General features: G+C 58.3%; 1 protein-coding gene across 1 annotated transcript; it reads left to right on the top strand.

Annotated features, from left to right (window-relative positions):
• Positions 1-3,531: 3,531 nt before the first annotated feature.
• SCHCODRAFT_02489146 (uncharacterized protein) lies at positions 3,532-4,101 on the top strand (the record flags this gene model as incomplete). The annotated part of the gene is made up of 2 exons (XM_050342906.1): positions 3,532-3,727; positions 3,773-4,101. 2 exons carry the CDS (start codon positions 3,532-3,534, stop codon positions 4,099-4,101), a joined length of 525 nt encoding a protein of 174 aa, XP_050201931.1.
• Between the last annotated feature and the right edge of the window lie 12,930 nt (positions 4,102-17,031).

Raw genomic sequence — 17,031 nt, 5'->3', positions numbered from 1 at the left:
TGCAACTGGGATGGCGCGAACGCGCCAGCACGATCGAGCTCGCAGGCTTGTGATCGGCCACCACCCTTGGCCTCCACCACCACCACCACCACCACCTCCCACCATGACCCCCCTCCCTCCGTCGCATTGTTGTAAAAGGCGACGGTGACGTCTTCCGCACTCACCCGCTCTTGGTCGACGTGCATAACAGCGCATTTTGCCCATCTCGCTGCTGCCTGCCCCGTTCAACAGCCGAGCAGAAACCGATGCTACCTCACCGTAACGCGGACCCAACCCCCGCCCCCCACGCCCGCAATGCGTCACGTCGCGTGAGGAAGACAACCGCGCAACTACACGTACCCTGGGAGCTACTCCCCTCCCCTCCCGATCACCCCAGCTCACCTCAGCAACGAGCCCGTTCAGGCTCGTTACTGTGCGTGGTACGTGCAATTAGCCCCTCCTCATCCCCAGGCATGCCTTTACGAACCCTCTCCCTCTTGTCTCCACGCAGTGCGCTGCCCCGCGCCGCGGAAAATTTTCGGCGGCGCTTTCTATTCATTTTCTCCATACTATAATGTTCCAGCTCGCGTATTGCGTTTATTCGTGTATCAATAGGTACTGCATATATAAGGTGGCTACTCATGCACTCACGAGGAGAAGGGGCAGCGGCGGCACGCGCTGCAACGTCGCCGCGGTGATAGCACAGCCACCCACCGACGCGCAGAAAGCGGCGCATCAAAAGTCGCCGCCCGCGCATCAATTCCGACGAGCGCGATGCGCGCGTCGCGCGTCGCGTGCGGCGGGGAACCCCGACCGGCGAGCCCGGGGGGTCGCCTACCGCATTGGGCGCGAGTCGGCGGGTCCCCGGCGACCTGGCCGGGGTCCGTGGCAGTGCCGACAAGGGCCTCGCGTCTTTTGCAATTGACTCGCAGACAATTGTCGGGGTCTTTTGTAAATGTCTTACGGCCACAGCTGACACGTGCAGACCACGCTTGGTGATCTGGGGCACCGAGATGAGCGTCAACGCGAGGTCGGGGACATGCAGTGTCTTCCGGATAGTCAGCGCGCGCACACCGTTCGGCGTCTTGGAGGCGAAGCAGGCGGTGCCAATGCCTACTGCCTTGATGACGGACTCATTCCCAAGGTAGATGTTGCGTGGCAGGTCAAGGACACGGTAAGTGCTGTCGTCGAAGAGGCGCTCGTCGGGGGTCATGGTCTTTGACGCACCCGAATCGACGATGTGCGAACCTTGGTGCCGCTGCGGTCGCTTAGGATCAGACTGGACATAGGCGGAGATCTTCTTGTAGGCGCGGTGCGAGACGGTTACATGTGTGTTGTCTACATCCGAATCCGAGTCTGAGTCCGAGTTCGAGTCCGAGTCCTTCACCTTATTCGCCTTTGCCTTCTCCGCTGCCCGCTCCTTCCGCTTCTTCTGCACCTTCTCCTTCTGCCCAATGATCGTCTTGCACTCCTCGGGGGAGTGCCCCTCGCCGTGGATGACGCAGGTCACCTTCGCCTTGGCCCTCTTCTTGCCCTTGTCCTTGGGCTTGCGCGGTGGGGGCGCGCGAGAAGAGGAGGCGGTGTACGCCTGCTCATCATCCGAGTCCTCCTTGCTGGTCACCTGTGCCATCAGCTTCGCCTCGACGTAGGAGAAGGTGAGGGGTGCGGCCTTGGAGCTGCCCGCAGAGATGCCGGACGAGACAATCTTCCACTTCTCCGAGCTGGGAAGGGAGGCGAGGAGGATGAGGGGGACGAGGTTGGCGTTGAGGGGGTAGCCGAGGGTGGCAAGCTGGGTGACCAACTGCCGAACGCGGTGGATGTGCGCGCTCATCGCCTCGCAAGAGACGTCCCCTTCGTCGGCATCGGCGAGCTTCGCGCGGAAGATCTTGATCAGTTCGGTGACCGCCATCTCACTGGTGTTGGTCTGCTCAAACTTCTCGACGAGCTTCTCCCAGAGTTCGCTCGCGTGCTGGTACTCGTGGAGCTCGAGGGCGATGTCATTTGAGAGGTGCTCCCGGATGGTGGAGAGGGCGCGGGCGTTCCGCCAAGACCAGGTCTCCCTCCGTGCAACTTGGTGAGTGGTGGAGGAGGAGCCCGATCCTGTGGATGTGGTGGTGGTCGCTGGAGCGCCGGGTGACATGGACAGGGGAGAGGATGTTGTCGGCGTCAGTGGAGTCACCGCGATCTCAAGGGGAGGGGATTTCTCCGACCCAGTCACCATGGAGGTGAGATCGTCCCTGTTGAGGGCGTCGGTAACCCGGAGGCGCCAGAGCGGCCAGTCCGCCGCGTCGGTGAGCGTCGGGACCTTGCTGTCCTTGGGAGCCATGGCGCAGAGTGGGATAGAGTGAGTCGCAGATCAAAGTCTTGCTCGATTTAGGCCACGGGGCTCATAACCTTTCACGAGCTAAAGAAGCGCAGGACGCGCAAGACCTCAGTCTTCCTGCTAGTGGAATAGCGACTGAGGGAAAAGAGATGTACGATAAGGATAAATACGGACGCCCCCGGAGCGGCGTGGGAAAGTTCTTCCCGAATAGGAAGGCGGACCAAAAGCGTGGACGCGAGGCAAACTGTCCACCCATGGGAGGAGGCAGACTCGCCCCTCTATACCCTACTTCTGACAGAGGAGGCGGCAGCACAGTACTTTAAGGAGCAGAAAGCGAAGGCAGTGGTGGTGCGCACCACCGCTTCCAGATCCGACATATGTGGTCGTGTTTGGCCCCGCCAAGGAAGTCATTCCCAAATGAATCTCTATCTCCTCCATCAATTCTTCTCGTAGCGTCTTGTAAAGGATACCATTGAAAAGTGGCTGATCATACCTACATTTTGATGGGACGGATCTGCATGAATGCATGCCCAAATTGCGCTATTCGGTATTGCCTGATTAGAAATAGGAAAAAATAAAAGCCTGCATCAAATTGTAGCGGCGAGTCGTAGCTTTCCATCGCACTTTATTTGAAAAGTATACACCAAGAACTGGACGAGGAGATACACAAACAATTTGGCCGTGGGACAGTGCGTTTGCGCCTACACACCGCTTTTGATCTGCGTCTTGGTTGCCCGAAGCCTCTGCCTGGGTAACAATCCATGCGCGTTCCGCGTCTATCTTGCTGAATCGCGCCCTCCCAGTTTTGTAAAATGCTGTCGAGGCATCTCAAGCACCCCAAAGGAGGGCAAAAGGTCAATCCCACGGGGAATACGCAGACGGCCGCATCGGCAGGTCTGCCATCACCCCACTGTGCGGCGCACAAAGTACATGGCTATCGCCCGCCTCCGGGCACTACTTCGGCGGTCCATGCTTCCCCCGTCTTGGTCCCGCAGAGTTCTTGAGAATTTCCGTTACACTTGACCGGTCTGCCGCCGGTACTCGAAGCAAAAGCCTCGCCGTGTGGACCCTTCATGAAGAGCCCATTTGAATATTCATGTGCTTCCACTTTGATTCAAAAATGAGATAGCCGTGTTGGGGCTATCGTTTTGCGAATCTTTCCCTTACAAGACGAACCGGGTACTGTACGTGGTATGGTACTACGAAGCCGAACTTTGAGAACAATCAAAATGAACTTAATGGCGGGGACCAAACACAACCACATATGCCGGATCTGGAAGCGGTGGTGCGCACCACCAAAGGCAGGGCAGGGCGGCAACTTTCCTGAGGATGTCTTCAGTGGCTGCGTGAAGGCTATCGCTCACCTACGCGAGCGCGGCGCGGTGAAGACAGCAAAGCATGTGAGGGCCAAATACCGAGAAGTATGTACTTCGATTGTCATGCATTCCCACAGATCCTGACTTTGAGCAGCTCGAGTCAACTGCTACGTGATACATATGATCAAGAAGAGGTCCAGGTGGACGTACTCAGTTCAGAATGGTGCCAACATCGATGACACCAACAAGACTCTTTGGATTGAGTTCATCGACGGGCTCGAGGCCACGTACCGAACCGCCGCCAACAAGTTCAGAAACAGGGGCTGGCCGCTGTTCAACAAGATCAATGAGATCCTGCCGGAACGTGCAAAGGGAAAGCACGCGTACTACGCTGGCCGGCGCCAGACTCAGCCGCTCCCCCAATCGGCACTACAGGGTACCGCTTGGGTAGGGCACTTAGCATATAAAGATTTGTCCGATTAGTATGCTAAGAGCCTAAGACTTCCGACGCTTAAACGCTTATTTTCTGCAGCTATTTTTTAGCCTCAAATTACATTCTCCTGTGCTCTACATACCATATATGGGTATATAGTATACCTAGGAAAGGTTTACACATACCAGGGACAGGCAACAGCTATTTAGTGTTGAGATGCGAGGGCACAAACACAAACAGCAGTCCACAAGATGACGGTCAGAGACGAGGTTGAGTGACAGTGTGATACGTGACTATAGGTAAGTATCCCCTTTGGGATGGTCCAAGCACACCAACTCCAACATTTAGCCAGCCTGCTAAATAGCCAGCTGCTTAAATAGTCAGCTGCTTAAAATCTTGTAGCTTATAAAGCTTGCCTAGCATGATTCCTGTGCCAGTAGTATCTAAACCAGATATAGGCTGCCACCTATATATGCTGCCGCTTAAATAAGCTCCGGCGGCTAAATAAGCTCTGGTGGCTAATAAGCGTCGGAGCCTAAATAAGCGCCGGAGCCTAAATAGGTGTCGGACGACTAATAGGCGTCGGAGACTAAATAAGCATTGGAGACTAAATAAGCATCACAGCTTAATATGTGTTGGAGTTTGAGTGTTGGACAACTCATAAGTGTCAGACAGCTAAATAAGCATCTGCAGCTCATCAGCTGTTTCCTCTCTTAAGGCAAAGGTAATGTGAGCCCAGAACAGTAAATATAACTTGTTGCATTGGGTGAGCAGTCAAACTGCCACCTCAACACTCCAGTCTAAGCATGAGTCCAGGATGTAGGTATAGCACAGATAAACAATGGTCCTGGAATAATTGCCTTTTTGGGATTTGCGGACAACGCAGTGTCTGCAAATCCCAAAAAGGAAGGAGGATTCATGCACCTTTAGCTGTGCCAGTTATTATAATGTCATTAAGAAGACACTTATATGTGTATTTTGAGAACAGGCAGGGCTACATTACAAAACATGCTGATGGATTGTTGAGGTTTTCAGCCTCGTGTGCTGGCATGGCTCATCAGGCAGGCCTCCAAGCTGTCTGATTGGGTGGCTGGGATTGGCTCACAAGTATGCGGGGCAGGTCGCTCGCCTCACGCCCTTGCATGCCTGCATGTAGTCTTTGCAATACAGACAAGAGATTTCCGTCGGAATTCACTGGTAGCTTACCGGCCTCCTAGGCTGCGCGGGCCAGCCTGGCTCAGCAGGATCCTCTCTATGACACATGAGGCGTGGATGAGCAATCAGCGCGAGCGCACTCACCCACCACCGTTTGCTTGCGGCCATGCAACGGCTCATCGGGCCTGCTTGCCGTACCATGTGCTCTTGCTGATGATTGCCATTGTTGTTGTTGACATCGCTGCGCTTGCTGCTGCACGCAGCGCACGCGTTGGGGTCGATTGTAGGCAATAAAAATGTAGAAAATGATGTTATTTATGTACATATATACATACAATATGTCGCAACGCGCTTAGTGTAAGCACTGAGCATATACCTGTACTATTGTGTCATGTAACTTTAAAGGTTTTGATATGTGCTCATAGCATAGTAAATGAGAATATGTACTGTATGAAGCCCACTAGATGACCTTGAATAGTTTAGGTATATTCCCACTCCCTGAGCACCCATCTCAGCCTCAATCTTGTGACTTTCAGGTATAGTCTCTATGGAACATTGATTTTTCTCACACGGAACTCCCACAATAACAACTGATTATCCTCCCTTGCTCGTGGATGCTCTGTGATGCGGTGCGAGTACGATGTGATGTCCCTTGCGCCGCCTCTTGCGCTCGACCAGCATCACACCCTGGTGATGACCGAGCCACATCATCCTCACCCAACTGGAGTGGTGCAGGGGCTCAAAGGGCTCTCAGGTGTGTCTGCTATGCCTCCCACCAGCACATCTCACTAATCTATTGTATTTTGTATGTATTCTTTGTCAAGGATAAGTCCCTGGAGATGTGTGTCGTTTGAAAATACAAAGGGGGGATCAGCCACTGCCACCTCTGCCGCAGTGAGACATGGACGGTTTTCCCTTGTAGCCTCCGCCAACGCATGCCTTCGCGGAAGCACGTGTGATCAATATAACAACACAAACAAAGATTGATCGTTGACACAATGCCTTGCTTGTCACCCCCTTGCCCTTGCTGTCACCATACCCCTCTTCCTCTTGTTTGATACCCTCTGCTTTGCCCACCAAAAGCAGCAGACGTGCTGCTGTCACGGCCCAAAACATGTCATGCTGCCCAGACCAAGCCAACGACAGGCCTCCCCACTCCCCCCGCCCCTTCCTTCTGCCTACGTGATGCACGCGTGTCACATCATTTTGCTCTGCAGGGTGTGCACGCTACGTCATACATGCTCGCTAAAGCACGGTGATTGACGGTGTGCTCAGTTTGCCAAGCGTGCCCGATCACGACACTGAGTGTGAGCGTGTAGCATGCTTCTTCCCCTACTTTGGGGAGAAGAGGTTGCACACATACACAGAACGCACATGCCGTGATTGCACTTGGATACCGCCCCCCCTTGCAAGTGTAAGGTGACGCGAGTTGTCTTCACTGAAAGGTGAGCTGAAGGGGGTCAGGCAAGCTAACAGATGACGGCCGTGTATAGCAGGTGAGCGTAAGGTACAAGAGTAAGTATCTACAATAGGACAAAGCCTGCCTTATATAGTCGAGGAACGTGACCAGTAACGGTCACGTTACGGCAAGGCTGCCTTCCGCGATCGGCCAAAGAATATTGCCACCTGCGTGTGCCCTTTCCCCTTCCCCCTCCTTTCCCCTCCCTCCTTCTAACGGGCAAAGTGTTTTATTACGTGTTGTATAGTATATACAACTTACATATACATTTTTCTCTTTCACTCTTTGAGCACACCATCACAGTGTTGCCAGTGCCGCGTGCGGCAGCGAGCACGGTACATCACGACAATGACAATAGTGATGCAACATCATCTCACGCACAGTGTGATGGACATGTGTTGGGTGAGAGGCCAGACGAGCAAGGGGATGAGGCGCTGCAGGCCATGCCCCACACATTTCTGAGCCACACCGCACCCACATCCCAGTCAAGCCTGTGCCAGCGACCCCTGCCCTATAAGCTGGACCGGCCCACGAGGCTGAAAACCTCAACAATCCATCAGCATGTTTTGTAATGTAGCCCTGCCTGTTCTCAAAATACACATATAAGTGTCTTCTTAATGACATTATAATAACTGGCACAGCTAAAGGTGCATGAATCCTCCTTCCTTTTTGGGATTTGCAGACACTGCGTTGTCCGCAAATCCCAAAAAGGCAATTATTCCAGGACCATTGTTTATCTGTGCTATACCTACATCCTGGACTCATGCTTAGACTGGAGTGTTGAGGTGGCAGTTTGACTGCTCACCCAATGCAACAAGTTATATTTACTGTTCTGGGCTCACATTACCTTTGCCTTAAGAGAGGAAACAGCTGATGAGCTGCAGATGCTTATTTAGCTGTCTGACACTTATGAGTTGTCCAACACTCAAACTCCAACACATATTAAGCTGTGATGCTTATTTAGTCTCCAATGCTTATTTAGTCTCCGACGCCTATTAGTCGTCCGACACCTATTTAGGCTCCGGCGCTTATTTAGGCTCCGACGCTTATTAGCCACCAGAGCTTATTTAGCCGCCGGAGCTTATTTAAGCGGCAGCATATATTGTTGGAATTGGTGTCTACGCGCTCTCTAGCGCCTATGGTATTTTTCTGCGATTTTACGGACTTTTTCCCGGTACTGTACGCTTACCTACAGTCATATCTCTGCGCTCGCGCCTTATTGCCGAGCGCCACATATTTCCTCGGCATTTGCCGTGCCCTCCTGCCTAGAGCGGCGCATCCGAGTCTTTTCTCTTCCTGACTCGTTTGCTGTCGCTCTAGGTGCGTAGTTATGCGTTCTGTACTGCTGAATATGATACTGACTCGTTTGCTGTCGCTCTAGTGTGATCACTGGCTCGATTCTACCTCGGACAGGTTATGAGCCCCGCGCTCTAGCTGCCCCAATCAGCCAGTTCTACACCGCGACTCAAACTCGCCGCTGTGCGCGCGTACCAGCTGCGATTCCCTCCGCTCGAGCGGCATTCGACGCGCAAGACCCTCCCCTACCTTGTGCCCGAGCCGCGCTCCGCGAAAATCGCCAGTACCGCCGCTATCGCCGTGCGAAGTCCAGCACCTCCGATCACCGCAAATTTTCACCCTCCCTCATATTCGCCGTCGCGCACGCAGTTCGCGTCCGTTCCCCTCCAAACAACTTCTAGTCACTCCGCGCCCTTCTCCCCTACACGTCGACCCCACTCTCGTCCACTTTCGCCCGTTCGATCGTCCCCAACAACCGTCTTTTTGCGCCATGTCGAAGCGTGACTCAGACGGCCGCCCCATCCTCACCCGCTTCAACTGGAGCTGGTGGGACAGCGAGATCCAGCCCTGGCTGTCCAGCAAGGGCCTCTGGCGCTATGCCAAGGGCACTGTCACCAAGCCCAAGCCCAAGGACGCCAGCGCGGTCACTGATGCGGAGTACCGCACTCAGGAGGAGTATGAGCAGCGCCTGGAGAAGGCTGCTGGCGAGCTTTGGCTTGCCATGGAGGAGCCGCTTCGTCCGCAGTTCAAGGACAAGCGCAGCACGCCCAAGGACCTCTACGACGCGATGAAGACCGCCTTCAACATCCAGGAGGCCGGCACGCGCTTTGCCGCGCTCTCTGACTTCTTTGACGTCAACCTGGGCGACGACGCTGAGGCCACCACCGCCCTCACCGACCTCCTCTCGCGCGTCGACGAGGCCATGACGCGCGTCCAGTCGCTGCGCCCCTCTACCGGCTACGACATCGACAAGATGGACCTCGAGCTGAAGGCGATGGTCACCATGCGCGCCCTCGCCGCCTCCCCCAACCCGCAGCACGCCAACATGTACACGTCCCTCCTGCTCGACAAGGCGCTCACCTACGAGACGGTCAAGGACATGATCGCGCGCGAGTTCGCCTCGCACCGGATGACGGCGGACGGCACCCCCCTCGCAGCCAACCGCGCCGGGTACACGCCCGAGTGCTACAACTGCAAGGGCCCGCACCTCATCCGCGACTGCCCGAAGTTCAAGCCGGACTGGAAGAAAGAGGAGGAGGCCGCCGCCGCCGCTTCGACTTCGAAGCGCCAGCAGAAGAAGAAGAACAAGGGCGCCGCCAACGCGTCTGGCGCGTCCTCTGCGCCCTCCTCCGGCCCCTCCGAGGCGTCGTCGTCGACGCCGTCTACCTCCGCCGCTGCTGCGCGCGTCGAGTCCGCTGGCCAGGCAAGCGCTTTCACTTCCTCCCCCGCTCTCAAGGAGTGGCTCCAGTCCAAGGCTGCAGCTAACTTCAACACCGACACAGGTGCGTCTCTACACATGACGCCGCGGCGAGATTGGTTCGTCACCTACTCGCCGCATCGTGTTCCTGTTCGCCTAGCGAACGGCGCGATCGTCTACTCGGCGGGCATCGGGTCGGTGGAGTACCAGCCGGTGGATGGGGGGAAGTCGCTTATGCCTATTGTGTTCTTCGATGTCCTTCATGTTCCTGTGCTCACCTCGAATCTGTCCGAGGCAGAATCGAGCCAGTGATCACACTAGAGCGACAGCAAACGAGTCAGATTCATAAGTAGCGAGATACAACGCATAACTACGCACCTAGAGCGACAGCAAACGAGTCAGGAAGAGAAAAGACTCGGATGTGCCGCTCTAGGCAGGAGGGACCGGCAAATGCCGAGGAAATATGTGGCGCTCGGCAGTAAGGCGCGAGCGCAGAGATAGGACTGTAGGTAAGCGTACAGTACCGGGAAAAAGTCCATAAAATCGCAGAAAAATACCATAGGCGCTAGAGAGCGCGTAGACACCGATTCCAACACACCCCCTTGATCGAGCACGTCCTAGCGCCCAACTCCAAGGCCAGAGAGCGTCGCCATGTGCTGCAGTTTGACCCGGCCCATGGCCTTGGTCAGCATGTCAGCCGGCATGTCCGCTGTCTGCAGATGGACAAGGCGGATGCTGCCGCGATGCACCTCATCGCGCAGCCAGTAGAAGCGCAAGTCCAGGTGCTTCATGCGCCCATGATGCTCCGGGTTCTTGGCCACCTGCAGCGCCGAGTTGTTGTCAATGTAGAGGGTGGAGGGCGCGCTCTTGACCGAGTAGCCACACTCGGTCAGGAAGTTGCGCATCCACAGGATCTCCTGGCCGGCAGAGCACGCCGCAACGTACTCTGCCTCAGTGGTCGAAAGCGCGACTATAGTCTGCAGCTTGGACGACCAGGAGACCGCTCCACCCGCCATCATGACGATCTGGCCGCTGGTAGACCGACCGTTGTCCGGGTTGCCGCCGTGGTCCGCGTCGGTGTAGGTGTAGAAGAGCTCGGAGCGCGCGTTCACCGCCTTGCCGTCGTAGGTCAGCTTGTAGTCAAGCGTGCCCTTGAGATAGCGGAAGAGGTGCATGAGCGCGCGCCAGTGCGAGCGGCCGGGGTTGCCGGTGAAGCGAGCAAGGACAGAGACTGGGTAGGCAAGGTCAGGACGAGTGGCGAGGGCGAGCCAGGCGATGGCGCCAACAGCAGAGGCGTACTCCTTGGCGCGGGTGGACATGAACTCGATGTCCTCCGGCGTGACAGGAGCGTCGGCGGCACTGAGCTTGTGCGAGGGGTTGAGCGGAGTGGTGACCGGGCTGCACTCGGCCATGCCAAACCGCTCGAGGACGTCCGTGGCATACTGGCGCTGCGAAAGAGACAGCGTGCGCTGGCTGCGCTCGCGCTCAATGGCAACGCCCAGTAGCCAGGTGGTAGGACCCAGCTCGCGCAGCTTGAAGTGCTTCTTCAGCTCGCCAATGATACCGAGCGCCTGCGCGTCAGTCTTGCACCCAATCGTCATGTCGTCCACAAAGACGGGCACGAGGATGCGCGCGTCGCCGCGACCGTACACCCACACGCTGTGGTCGCAGAGGATGCGCGTGAAGCCCATCTCTACAAGCACCTTGTTCAGCGTCTCGTGCCAGACATGACTCGCCTGCTTCAGCCCATAGAGCGACTTCTTCAAGCGCCAGACATAGTCCTTGTCAGGATCAATGCCGAGCTTGAAACCGGGCGGTTGGCGCATGTAGATCTCCTCGGCCAGCTTGCCATTCAAGAACGCGTTGCTGATGTCGATGGAGTAGAGCACGAGGTCGTCCATAGCGGCGAGGGCGAGGATAGCGCGGATGGCGGCCCACTTTGGCGTAGGGGCGAACGTCTCGGTGTACTCGAAGCCGGGACGCTGCGAGAAGCCCTGCGCGACGCAGCGCGCCTTGTACCGCTCGATAGACCCATCAGCATTGCGCTTGACCTTGAACACCCACCGGCTGCCAATAGCGCGCTTGCCCGGCGGCAGCTCGACCACCTCGAACGTGCCGTTGTCCACCAGCGCCTGCACCTCGTCGAATGCGGCCTCGATCCACTTCGCCTTGTCCGGGCGAAGCAGCGCTTCAGCAAACGTCTTGGGCTCGCCTTGCTGCGGGTCCGGCGCGACTGTAGTGGCGAGGGCGAAGTCGAGAGCCTGTTCTACTGACCAGTCCTCTTGGGTGATGCCGCTGAAGACGTAGTCGAGGCCGGCCTGAAGAACGTGCGCTCCTGGGATGGGCGTGCTGTCAGTCAAAGCAAGCTCATCGTCACTCCCTGCCCAGTCCATCATCTCCTTCCTTGCCTGCTCTCTGTCCTGCGCCTGCTCATCCTGCTCTCTGCGCTCCTCTTGCACCCCCTGCTCGCTCTGCTCCTCCTGCTCCTCCTCCTCCTCGTCCACCTCCTCAATCTGGCCGGATAACGGCGCAAACCGATTAGGGGACGTCACCTGCGGCTGTGGCGCGGGTGTAGACGATGTAGCGCGGCCTGTAGAAGGCGGCGCAGGCTGCTTTTGCCAAGCGCGAGTCGTCAATTCGCGCTCGGATAAGCTATGGGTCGGCTTGGTTGCCCGAGGCAGACGCGACGGTGGCGGTCCGCTCGAGGTAGACGGCCGAACTGTCTCCCAAGCAGGGGACGGACTGCGCTCAGGGCGCGGTGCTGGCTGCTGCTCCTGCGCGCGCTCCTGTCTGCCTCTCAGCGCGGCCTTGCTAGGCGGCGCAGTGCGAGACGGGCGGGGTGCAGAGGGCGGCGGCGGACGCGCGCTAGGCGGCGTGGTAGGCTCAGCTGGCTGCTGAAGCGGCGTAGAGGGTGCCGGCGGCGATGTGGGCGGCGGTGTGCGCAACTGAGGCGCAGCAGGCGCGGCGGGCGCTGGCGGTCCGGATGGGGGAGGCGGCTGATCATCATAGAGCGCGACACCATCGTCATCTGCGCTATGACGATGGGTAGAGGGCGACGGCACATCACCCCCTTGATCAGCAACATCCCCAAAGTCCGGAGGGCCTTCACCTCGGTCTATAATCTCCGCAGTGATGAGATTGAGGCTCTTGAGCGACGTACCCGGCATGTAGCGCTCATCAAACACCGCATGCGACGAAATGACCGTCTTCTTGGTGGCCGGGTTGTAGAACAACCAGGCCTTGGTCCCGGGAGGGTACCCCAAGAAGATGCACTTCTGAGAGTGCGGCTCGAGCGCGCGCCGGTGCTTGTCCTTCACCAGGACGTAGGCCAGACACCCAAAGACGCGGAAGTAGCCAACATCCGGCGTCTTGCCGGTCCAGGCGATATGTGGGGTGGTATCCCCAGGCAGAGCGGAGGTAGGAGCGCGGTTGGCAACGTGGTTGTAGGCGGCTATAGCGTAGGCCCAGAATGAAGGCGGCAGCTTCGCTTCATAGAGCATCGAGCTAGCGCCATTGGCAAGGGTTAGATTAGCACGCTCAGCAACGCCGTTCTGATGCGGCTCATCTGGCTCTGTGATCTCCAATCGCCACCCCTCCTTCAGCGCGGCGTCCTTCATAACGTTAGAGATGTACTCGCCGCCCCCATCGCAGCGCAGTACCTCCAAGCGCTGTCCGCTCTCCACCTCAGCAGCCGCCTTGAACTGCTGGATAGCAGCCCAAGCGTCGCTCTTGCGCTTCAAGTACGCCACCCAGCGTCGCCGTGTCTTGTCGTCTATGAAGGTGATCCAGTAGAGGTTCGCCCCCTCTCTGGATGCGACCGGCATAGGACCCTTCAAGTCGGTGTGAACCAACTCGAGGGGACGCGTTGCGCGCTCTCCCGGACCGCGCGGTACCGCCTTGCGCGTCTGCTTGCCCATGATACATGGCTCGCAGATCGGATCCGGCGCCTCCTTGCTCTCAAACCGCATGCCTCGCACCAGCTTGCGCTGCCGCAGCTTCGCAATGTCCCCATGGTTAACGTGCGCAAAGCGGCGATGCCAGAGCGCAGCGTCGAGCGGGAGCGTGGTAGAGGCGGCGCGCTGCGCGCTGTGCGCAGGAGGAACGACGACGTAGCCGTCCAAGTAGCCCGTGTTCGAGTCGTCCACTGTAGCGGTGCAGACGAGCGCCCCAGCCCGGTAGAAGGCGACGCGCTTGTCCTTGATGCTGACCTCGTACCCCTTGTGCGCAGTAAGGTGATAGATTGACAGGAGATTCGAGGTAAGAAGCGGAACATGAAGGACATCAAAGAACACGATAGGCATAAGCGACTTCCCCCCATCCACCGGCTGGTACTCCACCGACCCGATGCCCGCCGAGTAGACGATCGCGCCGTTCGCTAGGCGAACAGGAACGCGATGCGGCGAGTAGGTGACGAACCAATCTCGCCGCGGCGTCATGTGTAGAGACGCACCTGTGTCGGTGTTGAAGTTAGCCGCAGCCTTGGACTGGAGCCACTCCTTGAGAGCGGGGGAGGAAGTAAAAGCGCTTGCCTGGCCTGCAGACTCGACGCGCGCAGCAGCGGCGGAGGTAGACGCGGTAGAGGACACGTCAGAGGGCGCAGAAGGCGCAGAGGACGCGCCGGACGCGTTGGCACCACCCTTGTTCTTCTTCTTCTGCTGGCGCTTCGAGGTAGAAGCAGCGGCGGCGGCCTCCTCCTCCTTCTTCCAGTCCGGCTTGAACTTGGGGCAGTCCCGGATGAGGTGCGGCCCCTTGCAGTTGTAGCACTCGGGCGTGTACCCGGCGCGGTTGGCTGCGAGGGGCGTGCCGTCCGCTGTCATCCGGTGCGAGGCGAACTCACGCGCGATCATGTCCTTGACCGTCTCGTAGGTGAGCGCCTTGTCGAGCAGGAGGGACGTGTACATGTTGGAGTGCTGCGGGTTGGGGGAGGCGGCGAGCGCGCGCATGGTGACCATCGCCTTCAGCTCGAGGTCCATCGTGGCTAGGTCGTAGCCGGTCGAGGGGCGCAGGGACTGGACGCGCGTCATGGCCTCGTCGACGCGCGAGAGGAGGTCAGTGAGGGCGGTGGTGGCCTCAGCGTCGTCGCCCAGGTTGACGTCAAAGAAGTCAGAGAGCGCAGCAAAGCGCGTGCCGGCCTCCTGGATGTTGAAGGCGGTCTTCATCGCGTCGTACAGGTCCTTGGGCGTGCTGCGCTTGTCCTTGAACTGAGGACGAAGCGGCTCCTCCATGGCAAGCCAAAGCTCGCCAGCAGCCTTCTCCAAGCGCTGCTCATACTCCTCCTGAGTGCGGTACTCCGCATCAGTGACCGCGCTCGCGTCCTTGGGCTTGGGCTTGGTGACAGTGCCCTTGGCATAGCGCCAGAGGCCCTTGGAGGACAGCCAGGGCTGGATCTCGCTGTCCCACCAGCTCCAGTTGAAGCGGGTGAGGATGGGGCGGCCGTCTGAGTCACGCTTCGACATGGCGCAAAGAGACGGTTGTTGGGGACGATCGAACCGGCGAAAGTGGACGAGAGTGGGGTCGACGTGTAGGGGAGAAGGGCGCGGAGTGACTGGAAGTTGTTTGGAGAGGAACGGACGCGAACTGCGTGCGCAACGGCGAATATGAAGGAGGGCGAAAATTTGCGGTGATCGGAGGTGCTGGACTTCGCACGGCGATAGCGGCGGTACTGGCGATTTTCGCGGAGCGCGGCTCGGGCACAAGGTAGGGGAGTATCTTGCGCGTCGAATGCCGCTCGAACGGAGGGAATCGCAGCTGGTACGCGCGCACAGCGGCGAGTTTGAGTCGGGGTGTGGAACTGGCTGATTGGGGCAGCTAGAGCGCGGGGCTCATAACCTGTCCGAGGCAGAATCGAGCCAGTGATCACACTAGAGCGACAGCAAACGAGTCAGATTCATAAGTAGCGAGATACAACGCATAACTACGCACCTAGAGCGACAGCAAACGAGTCAGGAAGAGAAAAGACTCGGATGTGCCGCTCTAGGCAGGAGGGACCGGCAAATGCCGAGGAAATATGTGGCGCTCGGCAGTAAGGCGCGAGCGCAGAGATAGGACTGTAGGTAAGCGTACAGTACCGGGAAAAAGTCCATAAAATCGCAGAAAAATACCATAGGCGCTAGAGAGCGCGTAGACACCGATTCCAACAGAATCTACTGTCCATTTACCACCTCACTGCGCACAAGGGGTACGAGGTCAGCATCAAGGACAAGCGCGTCGCCTTCTACCGCGCTGGGGCGCTCGTCTGCACTGCTACAGTGGACGACTCGAACACGGGCTATCTGGACGGCTACGTCGTCGTTCCTCCTGCGCACAGCGCGCAGCGCGCCGCCTCTACCACGCTCCCGCTCGACGCCGCGCTCTGGCACCGCCGCTTTGCGCACGTTAACCATGGGGACATTGCGAAGCTGCGGCAGCGCAAGCTGGTGCGAGGCATGCGGTTTGAGAGCAAGGAGGCGCCGGACCCGATCTGCGAGCCATGCATCATGGGGAAGCAGACGCGCAAGGCGGTACCGCGCGGTCCGGGAGAGCGCGCAACGCGTCCCCTCGAGTTGGTTCACACCGACTTGAAGGGTCCTATGCCGGTCGCATCCAGAGAGGGGGCGAACCTCTACTGGATCACCTTCATAGACGACAAGACGCGGCGACGCTGGGTGGCGTACTTGAAGCGCAAGAGCGACGCTTGGGCTGCTATCCAGCAGTTCAAGGCGGCTGCTGAGGTGGAGAGCGGACAGCGCTTGGAGGTACTGCGCTGCGATGGGGGCGGCGAGTACATCTCCAACGTCATGAAGGACGCCGCGCTGAAGGAGGGGTGGCGGTTGGAGATCACAGAGCCAGATGAGCCGCATCAGAACGGCGTTGCTGAGCGTGCTAATCTCACTCTTGCCAATGGCGCTAGCTCGATGCTCTATGAAGCGAAGCTGCCGCCTTTATTCTGGGCCTACGCTATAGCCGCCTACAACCACGTCGCCAACCGCGCTCCTACCTCCGCTCTGCCTGGAGATACCACCCCCCACATCGCCTGGACTGGCAAGACGCCGGATGTTGGCTACTTCCGCGTCTTTGGGTGTCTGGCGTACGTCCTGGTGAAGGACAAGCACCGGCGCGCGCTCGAGCCGCACTCTCAGAAGTGCATCTTCTTAGGGTACCCTCCCGGGACCAAGGCCTGGTTGTTCTACAACCCGGCCACAAAGAAGACGGTTATCTCTTCGCATGCGGTCTTTGACGAGCGCTATATGCCGGGTACGTTGCTCAAGAGCCTCAATCTCATCACTGCGGAGATTATAGACCGAGGTGAAGGCCCTCCGGACTTTGGGGATGTTGCTGATCAAGGGGGTGATGTGCCGTCGCCCTCTACCCATCGTCATAGCGCAGATGACGATGGTGTCGCGCTCTATGATGATCAGCCACCTCCCCCATCCGGACAGCCAGCGCCTGCCGCACCTGCCGTGCCTCAGTTGCGCACACCGCCGCCCACATCGCCGCCGGCACCCTCTACGCCGCTTCAGCAGCCAGCTGAGCCTACCACGCCGCCTAGTGCGCGTCCGCCCCCGCCCTCTGCGCCCCGCCCGTCTCGCACTGCGCCGCCTAGCAAGGCCGCGCTGAGAGGCAGGCAGGAGCGCGCGCAGGAGCAGCAGTCAGCGCCGCGCGCAGAGCGCAGTC

This window comes from Schizophyllum commune, assembly GCF_000143185.2.
Source record: "Schizophyllum commune H4-8 unplaced genomic scaffold SCHCOscaffold_2, whole genome shotgun sequence".
Lineage (NCBI taxonomy): Eukaryota > Fungi > Basidiomycota > Agaricomycetes > Agaricales > Schizophyllaceae > Schizophyllum > Schizophyllum commune.
The sequence above is the reverse complement of the archived record's forward strand: the minus strand, read 5'-3'. Positions and strand labels throughout refer to the sequence as shown.